This window comes from Heptranchias perlo, unplaced genomic scaffold (assembly GCF_035084215.1).
Source record: "Heptranchias perlo isolate sHepPer1 unplaced genomic scaffold, sHepPer1.hap1 HAP1_SCAFFOLD_60, whole genome shotgun sequence".
In the NCBI taxonomy this organism is placed as follows: domain Eukaryota; kingdom Metazoa; phylum Chordata; class Chondrichthyes; order Hexanchiformes; family Hexanchidae; genus Heptranchias; species Heptranchias perlo.
Window position 1 is genome coordinate 2,799,430 of NW_027139623.1, and position 26,947 is coordinate 2,826,376.

At 45.7% G+C, this 26,947-nt stretch overlaps 3 protein-coding genes and 1 pseudogene across 4 annotated transcripts; 2 read left to right on the forward strand and 2 right to left on the reverse strand.

Moving 5' to 3' along the window:
• LOC137316718 (zinc finger protein 229-like) overlaps positions 1–26,947 on the reverse strand; it is a 346,515-nt pseudogene that overhangs the window by 196,021 nt on the left and 123,547 nt on the right.
• On the forward strand, positions 5,353–5,794 carry LOC137316702 (histone H2A-like). Its single transcript, XM_067980546.1, has one exon. It carries the CDS (start codon positions 5,405–5,407, stop codon positions 5,792–5,794), a length of 390 nt encoding a protein of 129 aa, XP_067836647.1. The 5' UTR covers positions 5,353–5,404.
• On the reverse strand, positions 8,924–9,538 carry LOC137316654 (histone H1-like). The gene has a single exon (XM_067980502.1). It carries the CDS (start codon positions 9,536–9,538, stop codon positions 8,924–8,926), a length of 615 nt encoding a protein of 204 aa, XP_067836603.1.
• On the forward strand, positions 11,886–20,484 carry LOC137316843 (zinc finger protein 229-like). Of its 2 annotated transcripts, none has more exons than XM_067980682.1 (3): positions 11,886–12,156; positions 12,758–12,844; positions 18,875–20,484. In XM_067980682.1, exon 3 carries the CDS (start codon positions 19,226–19,228, stop codon positions 20,318–20,320), a length of 1,095 nt encoding a protein of 364 aa, XP_067836783.1. In that variant the 5' UTR covers positions 11,886–12,156; positions 12,758–12,844; positions 18,875–19,225; the 3' UTR covers positions 20,321–20,484. The 2 variants fall into 2 exon arrangements, with proteins under 2 accessions (XP_067836783.1, XP_067836784.1); XM_067980683.1 differs by lacking the exon at positions 11,886–12,156 and adding an exon at positions 12,170–12,214.

Sequence of the window (26,947 nt, forward strand, 5' to 3'; positions counted from 1 at the left end):
GAATCCCACACACACACACACACACACACACACACACAGTACCAGAGAGTGACAGGTACAGAATGAATTCCAAACACAGTACCAGAGAATGAGAGATACAGAATTAATCACACACTCACACAAAGTACCATCGATTGACAGATACAGAACAAATCTCACATTCATGTTACTGCAGACTGAGTTACACATCAGATACCAGTCCAAAAATCTCACAGTGTCAGATTGAAAGATATAGTATCAATTCCATTCATGCAGACTGAGCTACATATTATATAAATTTCTAAATACTCATACAGTATTATACTGAAACATACATTATCAATACCATTGGTACAGACTGAGCTACACGTTACATACAAGTCCAAAAACCTCATAAATGATCAGACTGGAAGATGTAGTTTCAATTCTATTAGCACAGGCTGAGACACACATTATATGGCAGTCCAACAATCTCATAAATGATGACTGGAAGATAGAGTATCATTTCTATTAGCACAGACTGAACTACATCTTACATATCAGTCCAAAAATCTCATAAATGTTCAGATTGGAAGATACAGTATCAATTCAATTAGCACAGACTGAACTACACTTTACATATCAGTCCGGAAATCTCATCAATGTCAGGCTGAAAGATACAGTATCAATTTCATTAGTGCAGACTGAACCACACATGATATAGCAGGCCAAGAATCTCATACCGTATCAGACTCAAAGATAAAATATCAATTCCATTAGCACAGACTGAGGTACATGTTACTCACCAGTCCAAAAATCTCATACAGTATCACATTGAAAGATTCAGTATCACTTCCATTAGTGCAGACTGAGCTCCACCTCACAATCCAGTCCAAAAATCTCATACAGTATCAGACTGATAGATACAGTATCAATTCCATTATTGCAGACTGAACTACACATTATATACCAGTCCAATAATTTCAACGTGAACAGATTGAAAGGTACATTATCATTCACAATAGAGTTCAGAAATTAAGATGTAATCCCACTCCAAACCTCACACACGTTGTTTGATTAAAGAAAATTGATATTTACAAATTAAATACTCGACGAAGAACTGTATATAATTTAAAGTATTAAAGATACAGTTTTAAATACGATATTGTAAACTGAAATAAGAATACAGAATGAATTCAGAATTGCACATTTTCCCAGAGACTGAATTAGAGAATGAATCCCACACTCACGTACAGCACCAGAGACTGAAAGATACAGAATGAATCTCAAACTCACAGACAGCACCAGAGACTGACAGTTGCAAAGTTAATCCCACACTCACATAAAGCACCAGAGACTGACAGATACAGAATGAACCCATCACTTAAATATAGTACCTGAGACTGACAGATGCAGAATATACCCCATGCTCACACTCATTACCAGAGACTGACAGATACAGAATGAATCCCAAAGTACCAGAGACTGACAGATACAGAATGAAACCCACACTCCCACACAGTACCAAAGACTGACAAGAATAGAATGAATCCTACATTCACATATAATACCAGAGACTGACAGATGCAGAATGAATCCCACACACACACAGTACCAGAGACTGAAAGACAGAGAATTAATCCCACACTCACGTATAGTCTGACATCTACTGGCCATAAGTGAGAACTGTAACAGAGTGGAACAAATTCACATGATCTGTCGTCGTTCCAGATTCAGGACAATGTACAATGTGAGGAAATAGTTTCTCTCTGTAACTTCTACTCTCGTATTTTTTCATATTTTGTCCGTGAAAAATTAGACAATTGATTCATAATAAAGTATTTGTTTTGTTCATTCGAATGTTGCCCCATTATATTTCACTCGACCTTGCACAATATTTCTGTCTGATATCTCAGGTCACGATTCACATTAATTCAAATTAATAGAACTAAAACACAAATAAAAACTGAACGCTAATCTGGAATTTTCATTGGCGAACGTCAAAGGTGAATAAGATAAAATATAGAAAAAAATAAAACCGAAAATGCTGGAAAGACTCAGCAGGTCTGGCAGCATCTGTGGAGAAGGGAAGCTCGGGTTAACGGTTCAGGACTATGACCCTTCTATCGATCAGAAAGGTTAATCCGACATAATTTAAATAAGGAACGGGAATCAGCAGAGAAAATCTTCAGAAAATCAATTAATTTCACTGAATTCGGGCAATTGTGTCCCGTTTCCACTGTACAGATCAGGGCAAATAATAATACAAAGGAACAGAGTTAAATTCAACGTTATGGGGGAAAGAAGTGAATTTTAAAAGTATTTTTAATACAAATTAAACCTGTTTCTGTTTTGGAAACACGATCCCTCTCAACATCATCAAACTCGGTTCCAGTCTTGGTCTTTCTGAATTCAACGAGCTGGGAATCAAACCTGTTGGAATTAACTGTTTGGAAGGCAGCTCTGCTCACCATTATAGCACCTAAGTTCACAAGGAGGGAGAAATAGAGTGTTTCTGTGGAGTTTGGATTTTGGGTTTCCAGCACTTTAATCACAGACAATAAATAGTTCCCAAACATCAGCCCCGGAGCAGACACAAATAGATGGTGGATTTTCTCATTTATAAATATTAAATAAGAGGATGACGAAAGATAATAGGAAGAAGTCACAAAAACAATTAGGGAAGCAAACAGGAACCACGAAATCAAATTATCAAGGAATATAAAAAGAAATCGTAAATTATTCCACAGACACAAAAATAACAAAAGGAAAATCAGAATATCTTGAGGGCCACTAATGGATGCACAAGATAAACTCACAGATAACGTCAGCGAAATGCCAGAAATATTGAATTATTACTTTGCCTCAGTATTTAACCGGGAGATTAACAGGGTGAATATATTAGAGAACGAGGTCAAAAAGATATCAAGGCATTTAAGTTAGAAAGGGTGGTTAAACTCCTGGTCCTGATGGATTGCATCCATGCATGTTAAATGAAGCAACAGAAGAGATAGCAGAGGCACTGTTACATATCTAGAAAAAAAATCTTCTCATAAATGAATAGTGCCAGAGGACTGGATGACAGCTAATGTGATTCTTATATTTTAAAACAGGAGATAGAACAATTCCAGGGAACTATAGACCAGTTAACTAAAGGTCGGTGGTTGGAATGATCATGGAATTCTTTACTCAATGATGCAACAGAAAAACATCCAGAAACCGAAAATATAATAAAGAATAGTCAGCACGGATTTCAGAAAGGGAAGGTTTAACAGTTTGACAGAAGGTTTGACAGTTTAAATTACAGTTCAACATAACTTATCTGCTTTTCAATTCTATTCCTCCAGAAATAAACCCCAGTGCTGTGTTTGCTTTCTGTGGCCTCATCAACCTGTGTTGCTACTTTTAATGATTTGTCAATCTGGACCCCAAAACCCCTTTGCTCTTCTACCCCATTTAGACTCTTATTTTCTCGGCAGTATGTGGCCTCCTTATTCCCCCGAGCAAAACGCACCACCTCACACCTTTCTATATTGAAATTCAATGGCCATTTGCACCGCCTTTCAGCAAGCTTATTAAAGTCTTCTTGTATTTTATCGCAGTTTTCCTCAGTATAGAAAACAACTCCTAAATTAATTACAAGAATTTAACACAGCATTATAGCTAACGATTGATCTAACAAAATGTACTTACAGCTCGCCTCCATTCCCAGTTTTTCTAAACCCCACCCGTGCAATATAATGTGAAGAATGAGTTTATCTTCTGTCCCTCTCTCATCTGTAAACTTCAATGACCCGGGGTTTGGGGACATCTACTGGCCGGAAGCAGAACTGCAACAGTTCGGAACAAATTGCTGAAACCGGACAATGTGCAGTGTGAGCGTGTTTGTGATTGGTGGCAGATGTTAAATCTGATTGGTTTCTTCAGATATCCAATCAGAGAGTGAAAGGAAAAGGTGACGTTGTATCACTCCCAATGACCCAATCACAATCATTGCCTTCCCCCATCCCTCATTACCATAGGGCTGTGGGGCTGCCTATTTAATCCGAGCTCGGAGCGGATTTGGGTCATTTCTGGGTCTGAAATTGAGTTTGAAAATGCCTGAGGACAAGAAAGCAGCTCCCAAGAAGGGCGCCAAGAAAACCTTGAGTAAAGCACCAGCCAAGGGCGGCAAGAAGCGGAGAAAGTCGAGGAAGGAGAGTTACTCCATCTACGTCTACAAAGTGATGAAGCAGGTTCACCCCGACACCGGCATCTCCTCCAAGGCCATGAGCATCATGAACTCCTTTGTGAACGATATTTTCGAGCGCATCGCGGGTGAAGCTTCCCGCCTGGCCCATTATAATAAACGGCGCACCATCAGCTCCCGGGAGATCCAGACCGCCGTGCGCCTGCTGCTGCCCGGGGAACTGGCCAAGCACGCCGTGTCGGAAGGGACAAAGGCGGTGACCAAGTACACCAGCTCCAAGTAAAACTCCACAATGTACTGAAAAAAAATAAACACAAAGGCTCTTTTAAGAGCCACCCACACTCTCTCTGAAGACGCTGTACCGACACCTCTGTATGGAATCATTTTACTGTAGATACTGGAAGATTCTCATAATCACATCCCGGTTTAATCTGTGTGTCGCTTTTTTATTTAGTCCCAATAACCAAAAACGTATCCCTGATCCTCTCATTCCCGTTCATTTTCCACCCCTTCCCCCGCATCTGCCCCTTCAGAGCCGTTTTAAGGCGGTGGATTAGACTTCAGTCATTTCTTTCTCCTTTTCACGTTTGTTTGTTCATTATTCGGGAATATCACTTTCAGAACCGCAATCCTTTGTAAAGCAGCAACCCTGAAAGGGACTTCACACCGAGTACAGAATAGTCTAAAGGCTCTGTCACTGTTCGACTTCTTACACCAGGAGTATTGGCTCCGGTTTCGATCGCGCTGCAGCTCCTGTGAACAGGGATCAATCCACAATCTGTGGTTTGTTACTTTTACAAAGATTGAGCTGGAATCTGTCCCGTTACAAAATGGGACTTTATTCCCGCCGGATTGAAAGCGAACGGTGAATGAAGTCCGAATTTAACCGGATTGTAAAAGATTCTGGAAGTTGTGACGGGAAATGTGGAATAACAGAGTAAAAGGAGAGAGATTTTTAAATCTTTGTCTTTACGCGACATTATTTAGTAAATCCGCTTCTTGTGTTACAAATATATTGGCGGGCTTTTCAAATTTCAAAAAAACGGTTCAGTTCGGTATTTTCCGCGCTTTTCTCAATACCAGCTATTGATTGGTGAATAAAACAGCACTCTGATTGGGCTGTTCGGTGAACCAATGAGATTGAGAACAGATGCACCAATCACAATTGCCCCCACTGTACTCCTCCAGAAGGCTTAAGGAGGGCGAGTGCGGGAGGATTTCTTCATTCTTTGTGAAAGTGTTTGTGAGATTGTGGAAATGTCTGGAAGAGGAAAAACCGGCGGTAAAGCTCGGGCCAAGGCCAAGTCTCGCTCATCCCGGGCCGGACTGCAGTTCCCTGTGGGCCGTGTTCACAGGCTCCTGCGAAAGGGGAACTACGCTGAACGTGTGGGTGCCGGAGCCCCGGTCTATCTGGCTGCTGTGCTCGAGTATCTGACGGCTGAAATCCTCGAGCTGGCCGGCAACGCGGCCCGGGACAACAAGAAGACCCGCATCATCCCCAGACACCTGCAACTGGCCATCCGCAACGACGAGGAGCTCAACAAGCTGCTGGGACGGGTGACCATCGCTCAGGGCGGGGTGCTGCCTAATATCCAGGCCGTGCTGCTGCCGAAGAAAACCAGCACTGTGAGCTCCAAGAGCAAATAAAGCGGCCAAGATTTAATCTGATAACCCAAAGGCTCTTTTCAGAGCCACCCACTGTATCTATGAAAGGGCTGGTTACTATCTGTCGGGTCAGGAATTAATTTCATGAGGACTTGATTCCGATTGTGGAAACGAACAATAATTTGTAAAATACAAATGATCCATATCGGTCTGTTGCAGTACTCGTTCCGGACCGCAGATGTCGCCAACCTCCAATAGATTGAAATGTGCAGTTTGTATGGTGAATGAGACAAAATACCAGAACCGTCAGAATTGTCAACTGGGCGGGTGGGATACAGAAATACCAGGGTCGCTAATTATTACTGTTCCGTCGTCGGATAACACTGGTAGAGTGTTGTTATTTTACCCAGACTTGTACAACAGACGCTGACTAATGTGCTGTTTATTGTATCATCGATTGCTGAATTAAGAATGTGAGTGAAATTTGTCGTTGGATGTGAGTGAGGTATTTATTCTGTCCCTGTCAGTCTGAAATCGGCTCCCTCCTCTTTATACATTTCCCATTTAAGCAAATTTCTCACGGCCCTGCCATTTCAACCCAGGAGATCACAGCTCTTTCCATCGCCGATTTGGTGGCTCTGAAAAGAGCCTTTGTTGCACTTGGTGCTGAAGCCGGGTCGGGTTTAGGCGCGCTCCCCGCGGATGCGGCGGGCCAGCTGGATGTCTTTGGGCATGATGGTGACTCGCTTGGCGTGGATGGCGCACAGGTTGGTGTCCTCAAACAGCCCCACCAGGTAAGCCTCGCTGGCCTCCTGCAGGGCCATGACGGCCGAGCTCTGGAAGCGCAGGTCTGTCTTGAAATCCTGAGCGATCTCTCGCACCAGGCGCTGGAAGGGCAGTTTGCGGATCAGCAGCTCGGTGGATTTCTGGTAGCGGCGGATCTCCCTCAGAGCCACAGTGCCGGGTCTGTAGCGATGAGGCTTCTTCACTCCGCCCGTGGCTGGAGCGCTCTTCCTCGCCGCTTTCGTCGCCAACTGTTTGCGAGGAGCTTTCCCGCCGGTCGATTTCCGCGCCGTCTGCTTGGTCCTGGCCATTTTCTGAACAGATCTGAACACAACCTGAGACACAGAGACTGTTAATACGGAGTGCGCTCTGGGGCCGCCTTATAAAGTGTCTAAGGGGATCCGCCCCAGGCCTATGATTGGCTGAAGGAGGGACCGCTCCGGACCTGTGATTGGCAGGTTTGAACCGCGCTCTGTCAGTTATTAGGCCCCAATTGGCTGAGCTGAAATTAATCATCAATTTCAAAAAGCCCGCCAATTTCAGAGCATCAAATAACAGTTTCAAGAAAATCTCATTTCCCTCCAGCAATTTAAGAATCTCTCTCTTTATAATCTCCATTATTTCCCACTCCTCATCTCAAACCTCAGGCTGTTTCACATTCCGGTTCATTCTCTGATCTGTCTGTAAACGGGCGGGAATAAAGCCCCGGGTCATTGCTTTCCGTAACGGGACAAAGTCCAGCTTCAATTTCAAAAATCCCGCCAGTTCCGGCCCGGTGAACCGCTCCTCAAACAGAAACTTCACATCGAACTGATAATTGAATGAGGGCAGGAAATAAAGACCGAGCAGAGAGGACACAGCGGGAGAGGGAGTGAGGAGGGATTTTACTCTGAGCGGAGAATGTAATGTCTGGGGAAAGACTCTGTATCACCGCCTGTTCATTTATACCGTGAAACCGGGAATTCCGCTCCTTCTCTCGGGATGGCCGAGAACCCCGGCCGTTGTTTCTGATCTCCCTGCACCGAGTGTTGGGGAATCTGCCGATACTAATTAAATATCGGAAACTGATTCCCCATCCCGAGATCTTTCCTCTCCCCGTTCCCAGGTCAGTGCTCTCTCTGTGAGGCGGTGGGCGGCTCTTAGAAGAGCCTTTGTTTTGTGTTCGGTTTGAAAGGGTCGAGTTGTTCAGCCGCCGAATCCATAGAGAGTGCGGCCCTGCCGTTTCAGAGCGTACACCACATCCATGGCAGTGACCGTCTTGCGCTTGGCGTGTTCAGTGTAGGTGACCGCATCCCTGATCACATTCTCCAGGAAAACCTTCAGCACCCCGCGGGTTTCCTCGTAGATCAGACCCGAGATCCGCTTGACACCGCCACGGCGAGCCAGGCGGCGGATGGCTGGTTTGGTGATCCCCTGGATGTTATCACGAAGCACTTTCCGGTGCCGCTTGGCTCCGCCTTTACCCAGTCCTTTGCCTCCTTTACCTCTGCCAGACATGATTATTCTTCACTGAAATCGCTGCTGAATGAACAGCAAACTGATGCTGGTTCCGTTTTTATGCAGCCTGCCCTGACCTGACTGAAACGGACAGAGGGTGAGAGAGGGAGGGGAGGAGACAGAGTGAGATATTAAACAGGGAGGGGAGGAGACAGAGTGAGATATTGAACAGGGAGGGGAGGAGACAGTCAGAGTGACGGACAGAGCGGAGAGCAGCCTCTGATCTTCCAGTTCCACCTCCAGCTTTCTCCAATTTCAAACCGTTTATCGATAATAGAACCGAAACACAGCGCTCCGCACAAACCCTTACAGACTCGGGCTTCATAGAATCCGGGAGCTTTTCAATAACCCCCGTTACAATCAATAGTCAGCAATATTCCTGCCAAAATACAGTCCTTTCTATAACAAGTCAACCCGCCTCCTTCCATTTCAGTCCCAGACCCGATTCGATCTCACCACACATCCCCTCCCAGACGGGTTCAGCAGTTTACAAACACTTTATTCCAGTTGATTTGAAGAATCTCATGTGTTGGGGTTTGAATTGTGATAGCGGCGGATCTCCGCCAGTTTTACCCTGTCACGGACTCTCACCCTGAATCTGTGAGAAAAAATGAACTGGGACTGGAGCCGAACACACGCCAGTTCCAGTGAGGCCCGGCCCGGACATCCCATTCTCTCTATTTTATTTCAGACAGTGGGGGTGGGGCGGGGATAGCGAATGTCAGCGAGTCACCAGGACCCTGGGTTTATTTGAAATGATTTCTATCTGAAATCTGAGCCAGGCCCCGGGACAGGAATCATCTGATTCCGGGATCAGCTCTTTTCTGAGAGACGTGGGTGGCTCTGAGAAGAGCCGTTGGGTTCAGATGGTCACAAGTTGCACTTGATTTTTTACTTCTTTTTGCCCGCTGCTTTCTTGGGCTTTGCTGACTTCGGCTTGGGCTTGGCCCTCGGTTTTTTCACCTTCTTCGCCTTCGCCTTCACTGTCTTGGGGGTCTTGGGCTTCTTCGCCGCCGCTTTCTTCTTAATTGGTGATTTCGCCGCCTTTTTCGTGGTCGATTTCTTGACCGCTGGTTTCTTGGCCGTTAATTTCTTGACGGCTGTTTTTTTGGCCGCTGGTTTCTTTCCGGGAGATTTCTTGGTCACTTGTTTCTTCACCTTCTTTACCACTTTTGCCTGGGTTTCCTTCTTAGCGACTCTGAAGGAGCCCGAGGCGCCCGTGCCCTTGATCTGCACCAGGGAGCCTTTTTCCACATTTCTCTTGATACTTAATTTGATCTGGGACCGGAGCTTCTCCACATCCAGGCCTTTGGTAGCCAGAACCTTCTTTATCGCGGCCAGGGATATTCCTTTGCGATCCTTGCAATCCCCCACAATCTTGAGGATCTGTTCGCCCAACGGGGGACCGGTGGGCTTGGGTCGGGGAACCGCCTTCTTCTTCTTCGGAGCCTTGGGTGGAGCGGCGGCGGCAGGAGGTGCCGTTTCGGCGGCTGCAGTGTCTGTCATGTCCGGGACTCTGTCGAAAATCTCTCTGACAGTCAGAGCTGGGTCAGAAATGAAACGAGAGGCGGCGGCACAGAGCAACTTAAAGGCACAGAGCGGACGGGGCGGAGACATCCTGCTGTCAGCTCCCGGCCCCTCCAGCCTCTCTGTGTTTCTCTCTCCTCTTAAACTCCCCGATTCCAATTCAAATCGGGCACTCCAGAGTCCCAGACTAGCCCCTTCCTATCTCTAACACCGGGATGTTTGCTGTCGATAAACTTTTACCGGAATTAAAAGCACCAGTTTCGATTTAAACCCGTTTCATTGATGCACTGATCGCGCTCTCTCACCCGATCGCCGACATGATCTTCGTTTTTCGGCTGAAATCTTGAATTGATCTGAAACTTTACCTTAAATTTCCACTTCGGAGCTCGGCAGGGGAGGAGGGCGATCCTTTGACAGGGATTTTTTAAAAATTTTACTCAAAATAGACTTGGAAATCCGGCGATGAGACCGGCCACACAAACACAGTGACATTAATCTAACCCGCCCGCCCCTTTAACACACTCTCTCTGACACACTGTTCACATCTTCACATTCACAGGACAAACTGTTCGCCAGATTGACAATTCCCGGGACAGGCTTTCCTCCCCGCTCGGCCTGTGCTGCAGATTCTCGGGGGTTAGTTGTCGTTTCCCAGCTCAGTAACTGTTAAACACCCTGAGGCCGGCGCTCCTCACAGTGTCTGGTCCCCAGATTCAGGGACAGGAGACAATCACAGCTGTGGATGTGATAATCCATATCTGGATTTACATGATTATATTCTTCACACTCAGCAATATGTTTGGTTGAGACGATAATACAAATTATCCGCTCTGGGCTCCTCCAGTCTCTCTGTCTTTCTCTCCCTCCTCCTAAACTGACTGACAGACAAAAGTAACTGGTGTCCTATCCGTCCCATTCTCAACACCCAGAGACGGCCAGTTACTGAATAAATTCAACATTCATCGGCAGTCCAGTGTCAGACAGTTGCAGGCTGTTTCTCTCCACCTTTCCTTACTGGACTGGAGACTGATAAATGCACCGTCAGACCGGCTCATACAGAATAGAAGGGACAGTGACCGTCTCACCAACAGCACCGGAGGTCTGTTCACAGACACAGAATCAGTCTTTACCTTCCAACAGGGTGTTCATATTACGCTCAATAACACTATCCCGCTTTCATGTACAGCGCTAGAGATAGAGAAATACAGACGGACAGATAAAGAGACAGACAGAGACAGGCACACAGACAAAGTATCATTCTCACACTTCCTCTCAGTGTGTCCGTTTCACACTCAGCAAACAGTATCCCACCTTTGTGTACAGCGCTAGAGAGATACAGACAGGCAGAGTATCAGCCAGACGCTTCCCATCAGTGTCTCTGTATCACGCTCAGCAGCAGTATTCCACCTTCATATGTTGCACAAAAGAGAGAGAAAAACTGACCTGCAATGTCCCGTTTTCACCCAGTAACAAATTGGAAAATACTCCATTCCAATTGCCATTCCAAGCTGGAGTGACAGAAGATGCAGTCTCATCTCTCACTGATATTATTTCTGAGACAGACACATTATTAATCCCACTCTCAGGGACAGTGTCACGCATTTAACCCTCTCTTGCATGTTGTACCCTCTGCAATTTTGCAGCTCAGGGCCCTTCTGTATTTCTCTCAGTGACCGAGAGTTTCACTCCGATTGAAATAAACTGGGACTGTAGCAGTCAGATATTAATCCGACACGGTCCCAGCAAATACACCGACTCCCACTTTCCTCCCATGTTTCTCCAGGATGAAATCCTCTCATTTCGAGGATTTCATTTTCACATCGTTCACCTGACGAAGGAGGAAGCCTCCGAAAGCTTGTGAATTTAAAATAAAATTGCTGGACTCTAACTTGGTGTTGTAAAATTGTTTACAATTCTCCAGGATTGGTTGGAGGAATCCGGCCTCCAGATACGGAGTCACAAGTTTCTTTATCAGTAACGGGACCAAGAATGAACAGAACCAATTGGCTCATTTCACAGCCGCCCACTTTATCTCTGAAAGACTCTTTTCCATCAAATGATACCGAGAGAAACAGCAGGGATGGAAACATCTCGTTTAATAGTTGGAGATTGGAAAGTCAGCATCTGTTTCTCATTCTGGTGCCTGTTCCTGCACTGCCTGTGGACCCCATTCCCTCTGACCTTTCCCCCAGACCCACTTCCTTTGCTCAGACTCTGAAAAATTCCAATTGGGGAAAGTTTCCATCGATTTTTGTATTGGGAATTAAACCAGATATCTGCGCATGCGTGACTCAGCCCCTTCCCCAGCGCTGATTGTGGTGAGCAGAAGAGCGCATGCGCGCTGCCCTCCCCCAGCTCGGCCTGTGGGCGCCATTCCCTCAGTGAGCGGAAGATGGTTTAAAACAGCCGGGAATGGAGAGATCACGGCCCCCGGGGGAAGGGAGCAAAGAGCAGCCTCGTTACAGCAGCTCATCGCTTCGGGACCGTGTCCGCAGATGGGCTCAGAGATCGGCATTGAGTCCGGGGGAAGGTCAGGGGGAGTCCGGGGGCTGTTTGTAAGAGGCGGAGTGGATCAGGAACTGGTCCCGAAACATGGAGTGAGCGGGGGAAGGAAGAGGTCATTCTCGGGCTGTGTGTGTCCAGGGTGTGTCCAGGGTAAGGGGGACAGAATGGGAAGAACCTGCTATTTAAAATCATTGCTGCTTTCTCTCCCCAAATCAGTAGTGAATGTTCCTGGTTTAGTTCCAGTCTCACCCTGTTACTGGACAGTGAACAGTCAGGATGTGGGGAGTGAAACAAGCAGTATCTATTGCAGGCATCAGGTGAGAAGTGTGAAGGACACATTTTAAACAGCGGTTGTTTGGTTTGGGGTGAACGGCTAGTCCCATGGGAGAGGAGTTGAGAAACCTGACCTGTACAAAGGTCCCTGCCCCATCGGGTAGTCCCATTCACGGATCAGTGCAGGGGTTGTGTTGTGTCTGGATGTCACTAAATTGTTACAGAATCGTCCAACACACCGGGTGTGCAGAAGCTGAGTGCTGCAGTACTGCAGTGGAGTCAGACATTGACACTGTTTGTATCACTGGTTTTCATTTGTGGATATTCAAAATGATCATTAACAGAGATATTAAACTGATCACTTTTGTATTTTCAACCTCACCTGTTCCTGAGTAATAAGAGATAATTTTCTTTCCACAGGCAAATCCTTGAAGGATCCAGAATAAATGTGATGTTTCCTCCACCCGAGGCAAAAGAAACAGTGCAGCCAGCTCCTTCTCACACACAGTAAGTACATTATCACACACACAGAGCACGGAGTCACAGACAGGTCATCAGTTCCACAGTCTCAGATAGCAGAAGTAGTCAGTACCACACTGATCCCAAGACCCAGAGACACATTTTCAATCCAACCATCAAACAGAGCAGTTGAAGTAGATACTGTTCCATTTCTCCCAAACTCAGTTCCGCTGACAGGGAAATACAAAAATCCCAGTCAAAATCACACTCTCAGATTGAAAGGCACTGTGTCAATCTCACAATTGGGCAACATTAAATACCAGATAGAAATCACACATGGTACCCGATTGAAAGGGACAGAATGAACCCCAATAATGTACCCTGAGATTCGAATTGAATACCACCCCACAACTCACAAATGTGAGTTTAATACATGCAGTATCCATTCGATTAATGTATCATGAGGTACAAACTGCAGACATGTCCAAAACTCATGTAGAGTATCAGACTGAGAAATGTTGTGACAGTCGAACCTGAAAAACAAATGAGAAACCAGTTTATAATACACATAGTATGAGATGTAAATACACAGTATCAATTCTATTAGTGCACACTGAGATACACATTACATACCAGTCCAAAAATCTCATACAATATTAGACTGAAAGGCACAGTATCGATTACAATAGTACAGACTGAGCTGCACATTATATACCAATTCCAAAATCACTATATCAGTTTGAAATATATGTTATCATTCACAATAGTACACAAAGATATTGATTTAATAGTAGTCCAAAAAGCACACAAATTATCTGATTAAAAACCTCCAGCACCAAATCCTAAAGTATATCCATATTTACCAATTAAATGAAAAAAACTATTTAAACATGAAGATATTAAAGCTGCAGTATTGAACACCATAATGTAATCTGAGACAATAATTATAGACAGATGCAGAATAAATCTCACACTCTTATGGTACCAATGTTGACAGAGAATGTATCCCAAACTCTCATAATGTACCAGAGACTGGCAGATAAAGTATGAATCCCACACTCACACAGCATCAGAGACTGTATATATCAAATGAATCGCAAACTCAAACACACTACTGACAAGATACACAATGAATCCCACACAGTATCACGGACTGAGAGATACAAAATGAATCTCTCAGTCACCTACATTAGTGCAGGCTGAGTTACAAATTAGGGACCAGTCCACAAATCTCAGTGTCAGATTGAAAGATACAGTACCAATTCCATTAGTGCAGACTGAGCTACATATTAATTACCAATACAAAAGACCAATGCAGATTCAGACTGAAATATACAGTATTCCATTTATGCAGACTGAGCAACACATTGTATATAAGTTCAACATGTCACCATGTCAGTTTGGAAGATACACTGTATCACAATTGTGTTCACATTGATGCAGATTTAATCGTAGCCAAAAAGTGCAGTGATTCTCTGATTATAACCTACAGCAACACATTTTAACGTATATAATTACTTACCACTTAAACACTGGGAAAAATTATTTATACATTTATGTATTAAAGATACAGGTTTGAATGCCATGCTGTGAAATGAGATACAAATTAGATACAGATAAAGAATGAATCTCATACTCAGATCCAGTGCCAGAGACTGACATAAAGAATGAATCCCTCACTCATACAATGTACCACTGACTGACAGACACAAAATGAATCCCACACTAACATACAGTAGCACAGACTGACAGATACAGTATATATATCACTCATATACAGTATCAGAGATTGATGGAAATGGAATGAATGTCTCACTCACATGCAGCACCAGAGACTGACAGATATGGAATTAATCCCAAATTCACACATGGTGCCAGAGACTGACAGGAACAGAATGAATCTCATTCAGATACAGTACAAGGGGCTGACATATATAGAATCAATCCCACACTCACACACAGTACCACAGGCTGACAGAATCAGAATGAATCACAAAGTACCACAGTCAGACAAATACAGAATGAATCTCTAAGTCAAATCACTGCAGACTGAGTTACACATAACATGCCAGTCCAAAAATCTTCGTGTCAGATTGAAAGATAATGTATCAATTCCATTAGTGCAGACTGAGCCAAACATTATATAGCAGTCCAACACTGTCAGACCATATCAGACTCAAAGATACAACATCAATTCCTTTAGCATGTACTGAGCTACATGTTACACACCAGTCCAAAAATCTCATACAGTAACAGACTGATAGATACATTATCAATTCTATTAGTGCAGGCTGAGCTGTATATTACATTCCAGTCCAAAAATCTCAGTGTCAGACTGAGATACAGAATTAATTCCATTATTATAGACTGAGCTACACATTATATACCAGTTAAATAATTTCACCATGGAGAGATTGAAAGGTACATTATCATTCACAACAGAGTTCAGAGATGAAGATGTAATACACTCACAAACATTGTTTGATTAAAGAAAATCCAAAAGTGTATCAATATTTACAAATTAAACACTTGATAAAAAACGGCATATACTTTAAAGTATTAAAGATATAGTTTCAAATACAATAATATAAACTGAAATAAGAACACAGAATGAATCCAGACTTGCACATTGTCTCAGAGACTGAATTATAGAATAAAACCCAGACTGAGATAAATTGGCTGAGACTGACAGATACAGAATGTATCCTAAACTCATATACAGTATCAGAGACTGACAGATACAGAATAAAGCCCACATTCACATGCAGCACCAGAGACAGACAGAAACAGAATGAATCCCACACTCACACACAGTACCAGAGACAGACAGAAACAGAATGAATCCTACACTCACACACAGTACCAAAGGCAGACAGATACAGAATAAACCCCATACTCATGTGCAGTACCAGATACAGACAGGTACAGAATAAACCCCACACTTATATACAGTATCAGAGACTGAAAAATACAGAATAAACCGCACACTCATATACAGCACCAGAGACAGACAGAAGCAGAATAAACCTGACACTCGCATACAGTACCCGTTACAGACAGATACAGAATAAACCCCACACACGTACAGTACCACAGACTGACAGGCACAGAATGAATCCCACACTCACACACAGTACCAGACACTGAAAGATACAGAATAATCCTCACATTCATATACAGTACCAGAAACAGACGAATAAAGAATAAACCCCACACTCATTTGCAGTACCAGAGACAGACAGATACAGAATGAATCCCAAATTCACACACAGTACCAGAGACTGACAGATACAGAATGAATCCCAAATTCACACAAGGTACCAGAGACTGACATACACTGAATAAACCCCACACTCATTTCCAGTACCAGAGACTGACAGATACAGTATATACCCCCCACTCATTTGCAGCTCAAGAGACTGACAGATACAGAATAAACCCCACACTCATATACAGTACGAGAGACTGATAGGCACAGAATGAATCCCACACACACACAGCACCAGAGACTGACAGATACAGAATAAACCCCACACTCATATGCAGCACCAGAGACTGACAGATACAGAATAAACCCCACACTCATATACAGTACCAGAGACTGACAGATACGGAATGTGTGAATTTGGGATTCACAGTATCGGAGACAGACAGATACAGAATAAACCTCACACTCATGTACAGTATCAGAGACTGACTTATACAGAATGAATCTTATACTCACACACAATACCAGAGACTGACAGATACAGAATAAAGCCCAACCTCATATACTGTACCAGAGACAGATAAATACAAAATAAACACCAAACACATCTACAGTATCGGAGATAGACAGATAGAGAATAAACCCCACACTCACACACAGTACCAGAGACAGACACAGAATAAAAGCTACACTCACACACAGTACCAGAGACAGACAGATACAGAATAAAACCTACACTCACACACAGTACCAGAGACAGACCAGACAGGCACAGAATAAACCCCACACTCACACACAGTACCAGAGAGTGAAAAATACAGAATAAACACCAAACTCTTGTACAGGATCAGAGACTGACAGATACAGAATAAACCCCACAATCATGTAAAGTGCCAGGAAAAATTGTTTGGTTAGTGAGTGTCTGTAAATGAAGGAAACATGTTGTCTGGTAAGGGAGTGTCTATACATGAAGGAAAAACGGTGAAGGGTCAGGGAATATCTATAAATGAAAGAGAAATGGTGACAGGTCAGGGATTGTCTATAAATGAAGGTGAAATGGTTTCTGGTAAGGGAGTATTATAAATGGGAGAAGACATGGTGACAGGTCAGGGAGTGTCTAAAAATGAAGGCGAAATGGTGACGGGTGACGGAGTGTTCATAAAGGAGGGAGAAATGGTGACAGATGAGGCAGAGTCTGTAAATGATGGAGAAATGGTGACTTGTCAGAGGGTGTCTGGAAATGAAGGAGAAATGGTGACTGGTCCGGGAGTGTCTGTAAATGAAGGAGGAATGGTGATTGGTCCGGGAGTGTCTGTAAATGAAGGAGGAACGGTGATTGGTCCGGGAGTGTCTGTAAATGAAGGAGAATTGTTGACAGGTCAGGTAGTGTCGATATCTGAAGGAGAAACAGTGATGGGTCAGGGAGCGTCTATTAATGAAGGGAAATGCTGACGGGTCAGGGAGAGTTTGTAAATGAAGGAGAAATGCTGAAGGGTCAGGAAGCGTCTATAAACGTAGGAGAAATTGTGTTTGATCAGGGAATGCCTGAAAATGAAGGCGAAATGGTGACTGGTCAGGGGGTTTCTGTAAATGAAGGAGGAATGGTGATTGGTCAGGGGGTGTCTGTAAATGAATGCGAAATGGTGACTGGTCAGGGGGTGTCTGTAAATGAAGGAGGAATGGTGATTGGTCAGGGGGTGTCTGCAAATGAAGGAGAAATGGTGACTGGTCAGGGGGTGTCTGTAAATGAAGGAGGAACGGTGACTGGTGCGGGAGTGTCTGTAAATGAAGGCGAAATGGTGACTGGTCAGCGGGTGTCTGTAAATGAAGGAGAAATGGTGAGTGGTCAGGGGGTGTCTGTAAATGAAGGCGAAATGGTGACTGTCAGGGAGAGTCTGTGAATGAAGGAGGAACGGTGATTGGTCCGGGAGTGTCTGTAAATGAAGGCGAAATGGTGATTGGTCCGGGGGTGTCTGTAAATGAAGGAGGAACGGTGATTGGTCCGGGAGTGTCTGTAAATGAAGGCGAAATGGTGATTGGTCCGGGGGTGTCTGTAAATGAAGGAGGAACGGTGATTGGTCCGGGAGTGTCTGTAAATGCAGGAGAATTGTTGACAGGTCAGGGAGTGTCGACATCTGAAGGACAAAAAGTGATGGGTCAGAGAGTGTCTATTAATGAAGGGACATGCTGACGGGTCAGGGAGAGTTTGCAAATGAAGGAGAAATGCTGAAGGGTCAGGGAGCGTCTATAAATGTAGGAGAAATTGTGTTTGATCAGGGAGCGTCTGAAAATGAAGGAGAAATTGTGATAGGTCAAGGAAAATCTTTAAGTGAAGGAGAAATGGTGACTGGTCAGGGAGAGTCTTTTGCCAAAATTGGGAGATATCACAGATGGACGGCATACAGGCAGCTATACGGAGGGACATTGTGTGGAAATGAGGGGCAGAGCATATACACACAGCCAGAGTCAACATATTCAGGAGAGGAGAGGGGAATCAGTGAGTGTGGAACTGAATCCAACCAGAGTCAGCAACTTCAGGGGAGGAGAGGGAGGGGAACCAGTGAGTGTAGAACTGAACCCAGTCAGAGTCAGCACCTTCAGGGGAGGAGAGGGAGGGGAACCAGAGTGCAGAACTGAACCCAGTCACAGTCGGGATCTTCAGGAGAGAGAGAAAACTTAAATAGAAGGAAAAATGTTGGAGGTGGTGCGATGGGTTTGGGTTCCAGCAGAGGGAGGAGGGTGAGTGTGTGGGACGGGGATTTACAGTCTGGGGGAATCAGCGGGAAGAATGTTCCACAGGAACTGGAATTGCCTGTTCTGAATTTCTATCCTGTATTCACAGTGAGGACTTTTGTTATCTCCTTTTACAGGGTATTACAAGGGGCGGATTTGAAGACGAGAAACTCAAACCAAACATCACGTCAAGATCTGACTCCATTCACCAGCACCTGAAGATTATCGGCCTTAAAATATAGGAGAAATGTTGATCTGTTCTATCTGTGGAAAAGATTTCAAACATCACTGTGACTGGAATAGCAGCGAGACACACACACCCGATTGAGAGTGTTCCAGTGCACTGACTGTGGGAAGAGCTTTCACCAGTTCCACAGCCTGAAGAAACATCATACCATTCACAGTGGGGAGAAACGAGACACGTGTTCTCTGTGCAGACGAGACTTCCACTGATCTCCAACGTGGAGAGAGAGAAGGACACCCGCACCATGGAGAAACCGTGGAAATGTGGGGACTGTGGGAGGGGATTCAGTTACTCATCCCGGCTGGAAACTCAACGACGCAGACACACTGGAGAGAGGCCGTTCACCTGCTCCATGTGTGGGAAGGGATTAACTCAGTCATCCCACCTCACTGAACATCAACTTGTTCACACTGATAAGAGACTTTTTAAATGTTCTGTCTGTGAGAAGAGCTTTAAAAGAAAAAGTGATCTGCTGACACACCAACGCACTCACACTGGGGAGACGCCGTTCACCTGCACTAATTGCGGGAAGGGATTCACTCAGTCATCCAACCTGCTGACACACCAGCGAATTCACACTGGGGAGAGGCCGTTCACCTGCTCCATGTGTGGGAGCGGATTCACTCAATCTTCCCACCTCATTGAACATCAGCTTGTTCACACTGATAAGAGACTTTTTAAATGCTCTGTCTGTGAGAAAAGCTTTAAAAGAAAAAGTGATCTGCTGACACACCAACGCACTCACACTGGGGAGAGGCCGTTCACCTGCTCCGTGTGTGGGAAGGGATTCACTCGGTCATCCAGCCTACTGACACACCAGCGAGTTCACAGTGGGGAGAGGCTGTTCACCTGCTCCGTGTGTGGGAAGAGTTTCACTCGATCATCCCACCTGCTGAGACATCAGCAAGTTCACACTGGTGAGAGGCCATTCACCTGCTTCATATGTGGGAAGGGATTCGCTCAGTCATCCACCCTGCTTACACACCAGCGAGTTCACACAGGGCAGAGGCCGTTCACCTGCTTCATATGTGGGAAGAGATTCACTCAGTCATCCACCCTGCTGACACACCAGCGAGTTCACACTGGGGAGAGGCCATTCACCTGCTCCGTGTGTGGGAAGGAATTCACTTGTTCATTCGGCCTCATTGAACACCAACTTGTTCACACTGATAAGAGACCCTTTAAATGTTCTAACTGTGAGAAGAGCTTTAAAAGAACATGGGATCTGCTGAGACATGAACGTATTCACACTGGGGAGAGGCCGATCACCTGCTCTGTGTGTGGGATGGGATTCACTCAGTCTTCCCACCTGCTGAGTCACCAGCGGGATCACATGTGACTGCAGGGGTTGGATTCTGCTGTTATTGCTGATGTTAATCACATCCAGGACTGAACCATGTTCATTCTGACAGTTGGGGTTTGTTTCTGATGTTAAACTCCAGCCCAGTTAAAGGGATTATTAATATTCTGTACAAGTGTCAAATTAATCAGCTTTCTTTCAAACACAGTGTGTCCAGTCCTTGATATCTTGATGATAAGAGAAGCAGTTTGAGGACTCATGATGAAGTGAGTGGAATCCATCTTAGAACTGAGTTGCTCCACCATTTTAAAAGATGGATCTACAAATGTCCAACTCTGACAGGACAGAAAATTCTATTATATCACACGGTCCACTTCAATCAGGCTGAGCAGATTTCCACTACCCTTGTGTGGGAAAGAGTTTCCTGATTTCAATCCAAGACACCCGAGCTCTAAATTTAAGTTTATGTCCTCTTGTTCTGGATTCACCGACGAGAGAAAATAGTTTCTATTTCGACCCTATCGAATCCCTTTATAATTTTAAATATCTGGATCAGATCACCCCTCAACCTTCTAAACTCAAGGGAATGCAAACCAAGTTTATGCAACCGGTCCTTATAATTGAACCCTTCAAGCCCCAGTGTCATTCTGGTGAATTTGCACTGTACCCCCTCCAAGGTCAATATATCCAATATGTCCCAGCACTGACTGTGTGCATAACAGGACTGAGTGTCCCAGCACTGACTGTGTGTTTAACAGGACTGAGTGTCCCAGCACTGACTGTGTGCATAACAGGACTGAGTGTCCCAGCACTGACTGTGTGTTTAACAGGACTGAGTGTCCCAGCACTGACTGTGTGCATAACAGGATTGAGTGTCCCAGCACTGACTGTATGTTTAACAGGACTGAGTGTCCCAGCACTGAATGTGTGAAGAACAGGACTGAGTTCCCAGCACTGACTGTGTGTATAACAGGACTGAGTGTCCCAGCACTGAATGTGTATAACAGGACTGAGTGTCCCAGCACTGACTCTGTGTATAACAGGACTGAATGTCCCAGCATTGATTGTGTGTATGACAGGACTGAGTGTCCCAGCACTGACTGTGTATATAACAGGACTGAGTGTCCCAGCATTGACTGCATGTATAACAGAACTGAGTGTCCCAGCACTGAATGTGTGTGTCAAAGGACTGACTGTCCCAGCACTGACTGTATGTATAACAGGACTGAGTGTCCCAACACTGAATGTGTGTATGACAGGACTGAGTGTCCCAGCACTGATTGTGTGGAAACAGGACAGAGTGTTTCAACACTGACTGTGTGTACAACAGTACTAAGTGTCCCAGCACTGACTGTATTGAAAAAGGACTGACTGTCCCAGCACTGACTGTGTGTATAACAGAACTGAGTGTCCCAGCACTGACTGTGTGTATAACAGGACTGAGTGTCCCAGCACTGACTCTGTGTATAACAGGACTGAGTGTCCCAGCACTGACTGTGTGAAAACAGGACTGAGTGTCCCAGCACTGACTGTGTGTATAACAGAACTGAGTGTCCCAGCACTGACTGTGTTGATAGCAGGACAGGGTGTCCCAGCACTGAATGTGTGTATAACAGGATTGATTGTCCCAGCACTGACTGTGCGTATAACAGGATTGAGTGTCCCAGCACTGACTGTGTGTATAACAGGACTGAATGTCCCAGCACTGACTGTGTGTATAACAGGACTGAATGTCCCAGCACTGACTGTATGTATAACAGGACTGAGTGTCCCAGCACTGACTGTGTGTGTAAAAGGACTGACTTTCCCAGCAATGACTGTGTGTATAACAGGATTGAGTGTCCCAGCACTGACTGTGTGTATTCACAGGACTGAGTGTCCCAGCACTGACTCTGTGTGTAACAGAACTGAGTGCCCCAGCACTGACTGTGTGTATAACAGGACTGAGTGTCCCAGCACTGAATGTGTGTATAACAGGACGGAGTGTCCCAGCACTGACTGTGTGTCTAACAGGATTGAGTGTCCCAGCACTGACTGTGCGCAGAGTGCAGATGGTGTGTGGGCGGAGATAAATGGGTGGGTTCGATTCCATGAGAGGTTGGAGTGACATGGGGTTGTCGGTGGAGAATAAATCGGTTGGAGGAGGTGACAGAGATGTGGAGAGGGCGAGGACCATGGAGGGATTTGAAAACGAGGTCGAGGGTCTTAAATTCGAAGCTTTGTCGGACCGGGTGCCAATGTCGTAAAACATGAACAGAAACTTACGGTTCACTGCCCGGCAGACAGGTGGGGAAGACATTGATGTCCGCGGGGGAACAGTCAGGGTCACAGCAGCAGTTGAGGTCGCAGACTCCGCCAGTCAGGTCACAGGTACAAATGGGAATGGCTGGAACAAGACACACACAGTGAGATCTTACAACAGAGCACGGACGGTCTCAAAGACCACCTCCCTCCCTTGTCTGAATCCACGATCACCGTCTTCACCATCTCCCAAAATCAATCTGCAGACTTATCCTCCCACTGCTTTCTACTCACCGAATTACAGCTTCCAGATACCCAGCGCAACCCACTTAATAAATGATAGTAATTATGAGGAGAGAATAGAGAAGCTGGGATTACACTCTTTGGAGCAGAGAAGGTTCAGGGGAGATTTACCAGAATGGTCCCGGGGATGAGGGACTTCAGTTACGGGGAGAGACTGGAGAAGCTGGGATTGTCCTCCTTAGAGCAGAGACGGTTAAGGGGAGATTTAAGAGAGGGGTTGAAAATGAGGAGGGGTTTTGATGGAGTCGATGGGGAGCAACTGTTGCCACTGGCGGGAGGGTCGGTAACCAGAGGACACAGATTGAAGGGAATTGGGAAAAGAGCCAGAGGGAGATGAGGAGAATGTTTTTAGGCAGCGAGTTGTTCTGATCTGGAATTCACTGCCTGAAAGGGCGGTGGGAGCAGATTCAATAATAACTTTCAAAAGGGAATCGGCTCAATCCTTGAAGGGGGGAAATTTGCGGGACTGTGGGGAAAGAGCAGGGGGAGTGGGACTAATGGGATCGCTCTTTCACAGGGTGGGCACAGGCGCGATGGGCCGAGCGGCCTCTTTCACAGGGCCGGCACAGGCGCGATGGGCCGAGCGGCCTCTTTCACAGAGCCGGCACAGGCGCGATGGGCCGAGCGGCCTCTTTCACAGAGCCGGCACAGGCGCGATGGGCCGAGCGGCCTCTTTCACAGGGCCGGCACAGGCGCGATGGGCCGAGCGGCCTCTCTCTGTGCTGTTTGATTCTCGCTCACTTTTGGACTCCGACCCACGGCCCGTTTGACGGGGAGGCGGGAGAGTGACTCCCCCCCGAGCCCAGCTCGACACCGGGCGCTGCCAGAGTGGAGATTCAGGAGGCCCCGAGTAACTCCCCCCGTCTCCCCCCCCCCCCCGCCCCCGCTCTCCCCTCTCAGGCCACTCCCGGGTGCGGGCCCTCCCCTCTCTCGGCCTCGCCCCCGCCCACAGCAGCGCCCGCCCGCCGGCCCAAGTCAGCCATCATCATCCTCCCCCCGGCGCCGCCTGTTGCTGAGGGAACGCGGCACACGGACCACGCGGCGCATGCGCGGCATCGCACGGCCCGGAGCGGACGTTCGCGTCATGACGATACCGCGTAAAGAGGAGTGACGCTGCCGCGTGGCACGTGATGGGAAGTGTCAGCCCGGGAGCGTGGCTGGGAGGTGAGAGCTGTCAATCAAAGCGCGCGGCTTCAGCACTCACTGCTCACAAGGTTTGGAGAATTGGTTTAAAAATGCAAAGTCTGCAAGAATAAAATAAAAATGGAAATGTACAAAAAGAAAGAAAAATTGCAAATGCAATATTCGGAATGAAAAACAGAAATGTCCAAACTCACATAAAGCTGATGTTTTGGGTCCTCCCGTCACGATGAGTCTTCCCTTCCTGGGGCACAGGATGAGCACAAATTGGGATATTTTTTCTACATGTGCACTAACTCTTAGTGATTGGTGTACCTGGACACCTAAGTCCCTTTGCTCCTCTACAGTCCCTAGTTTCTCATCATTGAGAAAATAATCCTATTTCTCACCTGGTGCCTGCAATAGATGCTATTTAGACAGCTCCCCTCATCTTTACTCTCCGCCAATGTTTCCTATGTTCACAGTCCAATAACAGACGCGGTGAGACTAGAAAATGTTTACAATATTTGAAGATATACTATATTTCATAAAATTCATGGGTGCACAAAATATCACAATTCCAATTCAAAACAATAGAATAGATATCGTTAACACTCCGATTCCATTATTAAAATTGAAAACACAGAAAATATTTTCGAATACATGCTGTACAATACAAGGTGGGATGGCCTTACAAGGTGGACTTTCCAACATGGAGCCTTGTCACAGGCCGCATCTCACTTCAGTGCGTCCCATGGCACGAATTCCTGGACCTTGGAGTGTGCTCCTCCAGCTGGAAGACCAGTCGGTTTCGGGTGGACCAAATGGCCTTCTTCACCGAGCTGATTGTCTTACAGCAGCAGTTGATATCTGTCTCGGTGTGTTTCAGAGGAACTGCCCGCACAGCACAGCATCCTCTGTTTCCGAGCTGTTGGGGGTGAACTCCTCTTCGACTCCATGGTATAGAGGTCCTGCCTCTGTGGAGGGACGTTATCACCTTTTACTCGAAATCATCGATCCATTCACCCACATTCATGTTAGTGTTTGGCAAAAACTGTCTGATGTCTTCCACACACCAGTGGAACCTTGGGGTCAGAGACGGAGGGGGTAATTTTACCTTCACTGCTTGGGCGGTAAACTGACGGAGCAGAAATTAAAATCGGGAATGTTCTATAAGGGGCGGGTGATGCGCTCTATCAGTTCAGCCCCCAGCGATGGTGAAAATTTCCCTCCACGTGTTGTGAACCGGTGCAGTTTGAGACAATGGACCAGCTTGTGGGCTTCGAAGATTGATATTAGGGCGTAGGTCAGGAAAGGTGTGGCCGATATTAAGCATCCCAGCCTGGCGGAAGTATGGTGGTAGAGGCTAGTAAATGGTGTCAGGTCATTTTCCGCCCCTTTGACACTGGCGTTCCTGCCTCCACCACCGTGGGTCGGGTCCTGAGAAGAGCGGCCGGAGCAACACCCACCTGTTTCCGGGTCAGGCTACGTGTAATATGTAAATCAGAGTATTATGACGTACACGGGACACCATTTAATGTTGGTTACAAATGGGAGGAGGAGCCGCCCTTTCGATGGGCATTGAGTGATCCAGAACACTGAGAAGTTTCTTTTTAACTTATATTTTTTGGAGTAAGGAGGAGCAGGAGAACTTTCCCTTGGCCTGCTGCGGCCGTGAGAAATCTCCAGACCCCTGATCATCTCAGAAATGTATCAGGAGGTTTCCTCATAGATCTGTGTAACCAGGCCCAGCCTCATGTCCCATTAAACTCCCTGCAGTGAGTAAACATTGCTGCACAGCAGCTCAGAGAGGAAAGGATCTCCGGAACTCCCCACTGGACTTTGAAATTATATTAATGTTTTACCAGTTAGTAGCGGTCCGGGTGTTGGCCCATTATTATTCTGATCTGGTCAAAACAAATGTCCCAATGAACAGGGCGCTGTCTGACCCTGACAGCTCACCCTCAGTCCATCCCACCGGGCAGTGTGTGTGATGGGAAATAATCATCAACCGGAAAGGAGGATTTGATTTTATTAATTTGAGGATTAATCATTTAATATTGAAATCATATTATTTCCAGACTAATAACAGTAAACCATTTCATGTTAGAATCACATCTTGTATCATTTCATAACACCACGGCTATTGAGTGAGACATAATTTCTGTCCGGCATTTCCAAATTAATTTAAAGTATTGGATTGATATCAGTTACTTTAGTGAACACATTGATCTCAATGGATATTAAAATCAGGCGCAGTGAATAACGGTTCCCGATCCGCTGATGCCCTTGTTACACCACCGCCAAACATAAGAATCCAATTGACTTTTTCGGATGAAAAGTCTTCAGATGTTTCTATGATTTAACTAATCCAACAATTAGATTCAGTGGATATTTCACCCCGTTCTTCAGCTCCTCTCTAAATTTAGTCTGGGTCACAGCATAAATACACGTGTTGGTGCAGGAACTGAGAAGTTGAAGCATGAATGCGGCTGACTCAATGTCACTGGCCCGAAACAACTGGGCGTCTGTTATACGCATAGAGCTAACATAAAAAACTTCTGCGGTCCATAACAATATAAAACTGCCTGATATACTGAAGAGTAAAATGATGGATTTCCTTCGGTTCTCCATCTCTGGATCCTTGTGATTCTCTCCATTGCTGCGGCCCCGGAGTCCACTGCGGACTCTACTGGTCGCTAAAATGTGCCTGGCGGTGAAAACATTGAACAGCAAAATCAGAATGAATGGGAGACAAGGAGTTAACACAAGATTAAACAAGTCAAACGCTGCCCATGCGGGTGAAGTGATAAAGGTCGGTTTCAAGACACAACCCCGGGGTACATTGTCCATTATATATTCCGGTTCAGTTACAAAGTACCAGGGAATGTTTAGTAAACAGCTCAGCGCACTCACCACCCCGATAACAAAAGCCGCCGCTTTCTCGGTGCAATATTTGTTTTTCAGCTTCTGACAACAAATGGCCACAAATCGATCAAAGGT

Excerpts from the sequence above, each read along its gene's own strand:
- LOC137316702 (XM_067980546.1), top strand. The coding sequence starts at position 5,405 with ATGTCTGGAAGAGGAAAAACCGGCGGTAAAGCTCGGGCCAAGGCCAAG.
- LOC137316654 (XM_067980502.1), bottom strand. The coding sequence starts at position 9,538 with ATGACAGACACTGCAGCCGCCGAAACGGCACCTCCTGCCGCCGCCGCT.
- LOC137316843 (XM_067980682.1), top strand. The coding sequence starts at position 19,226 with ATGGAGAAACCGTGGAAATGTGGGGACTGTGGGAGGGGATTCAGTTAC.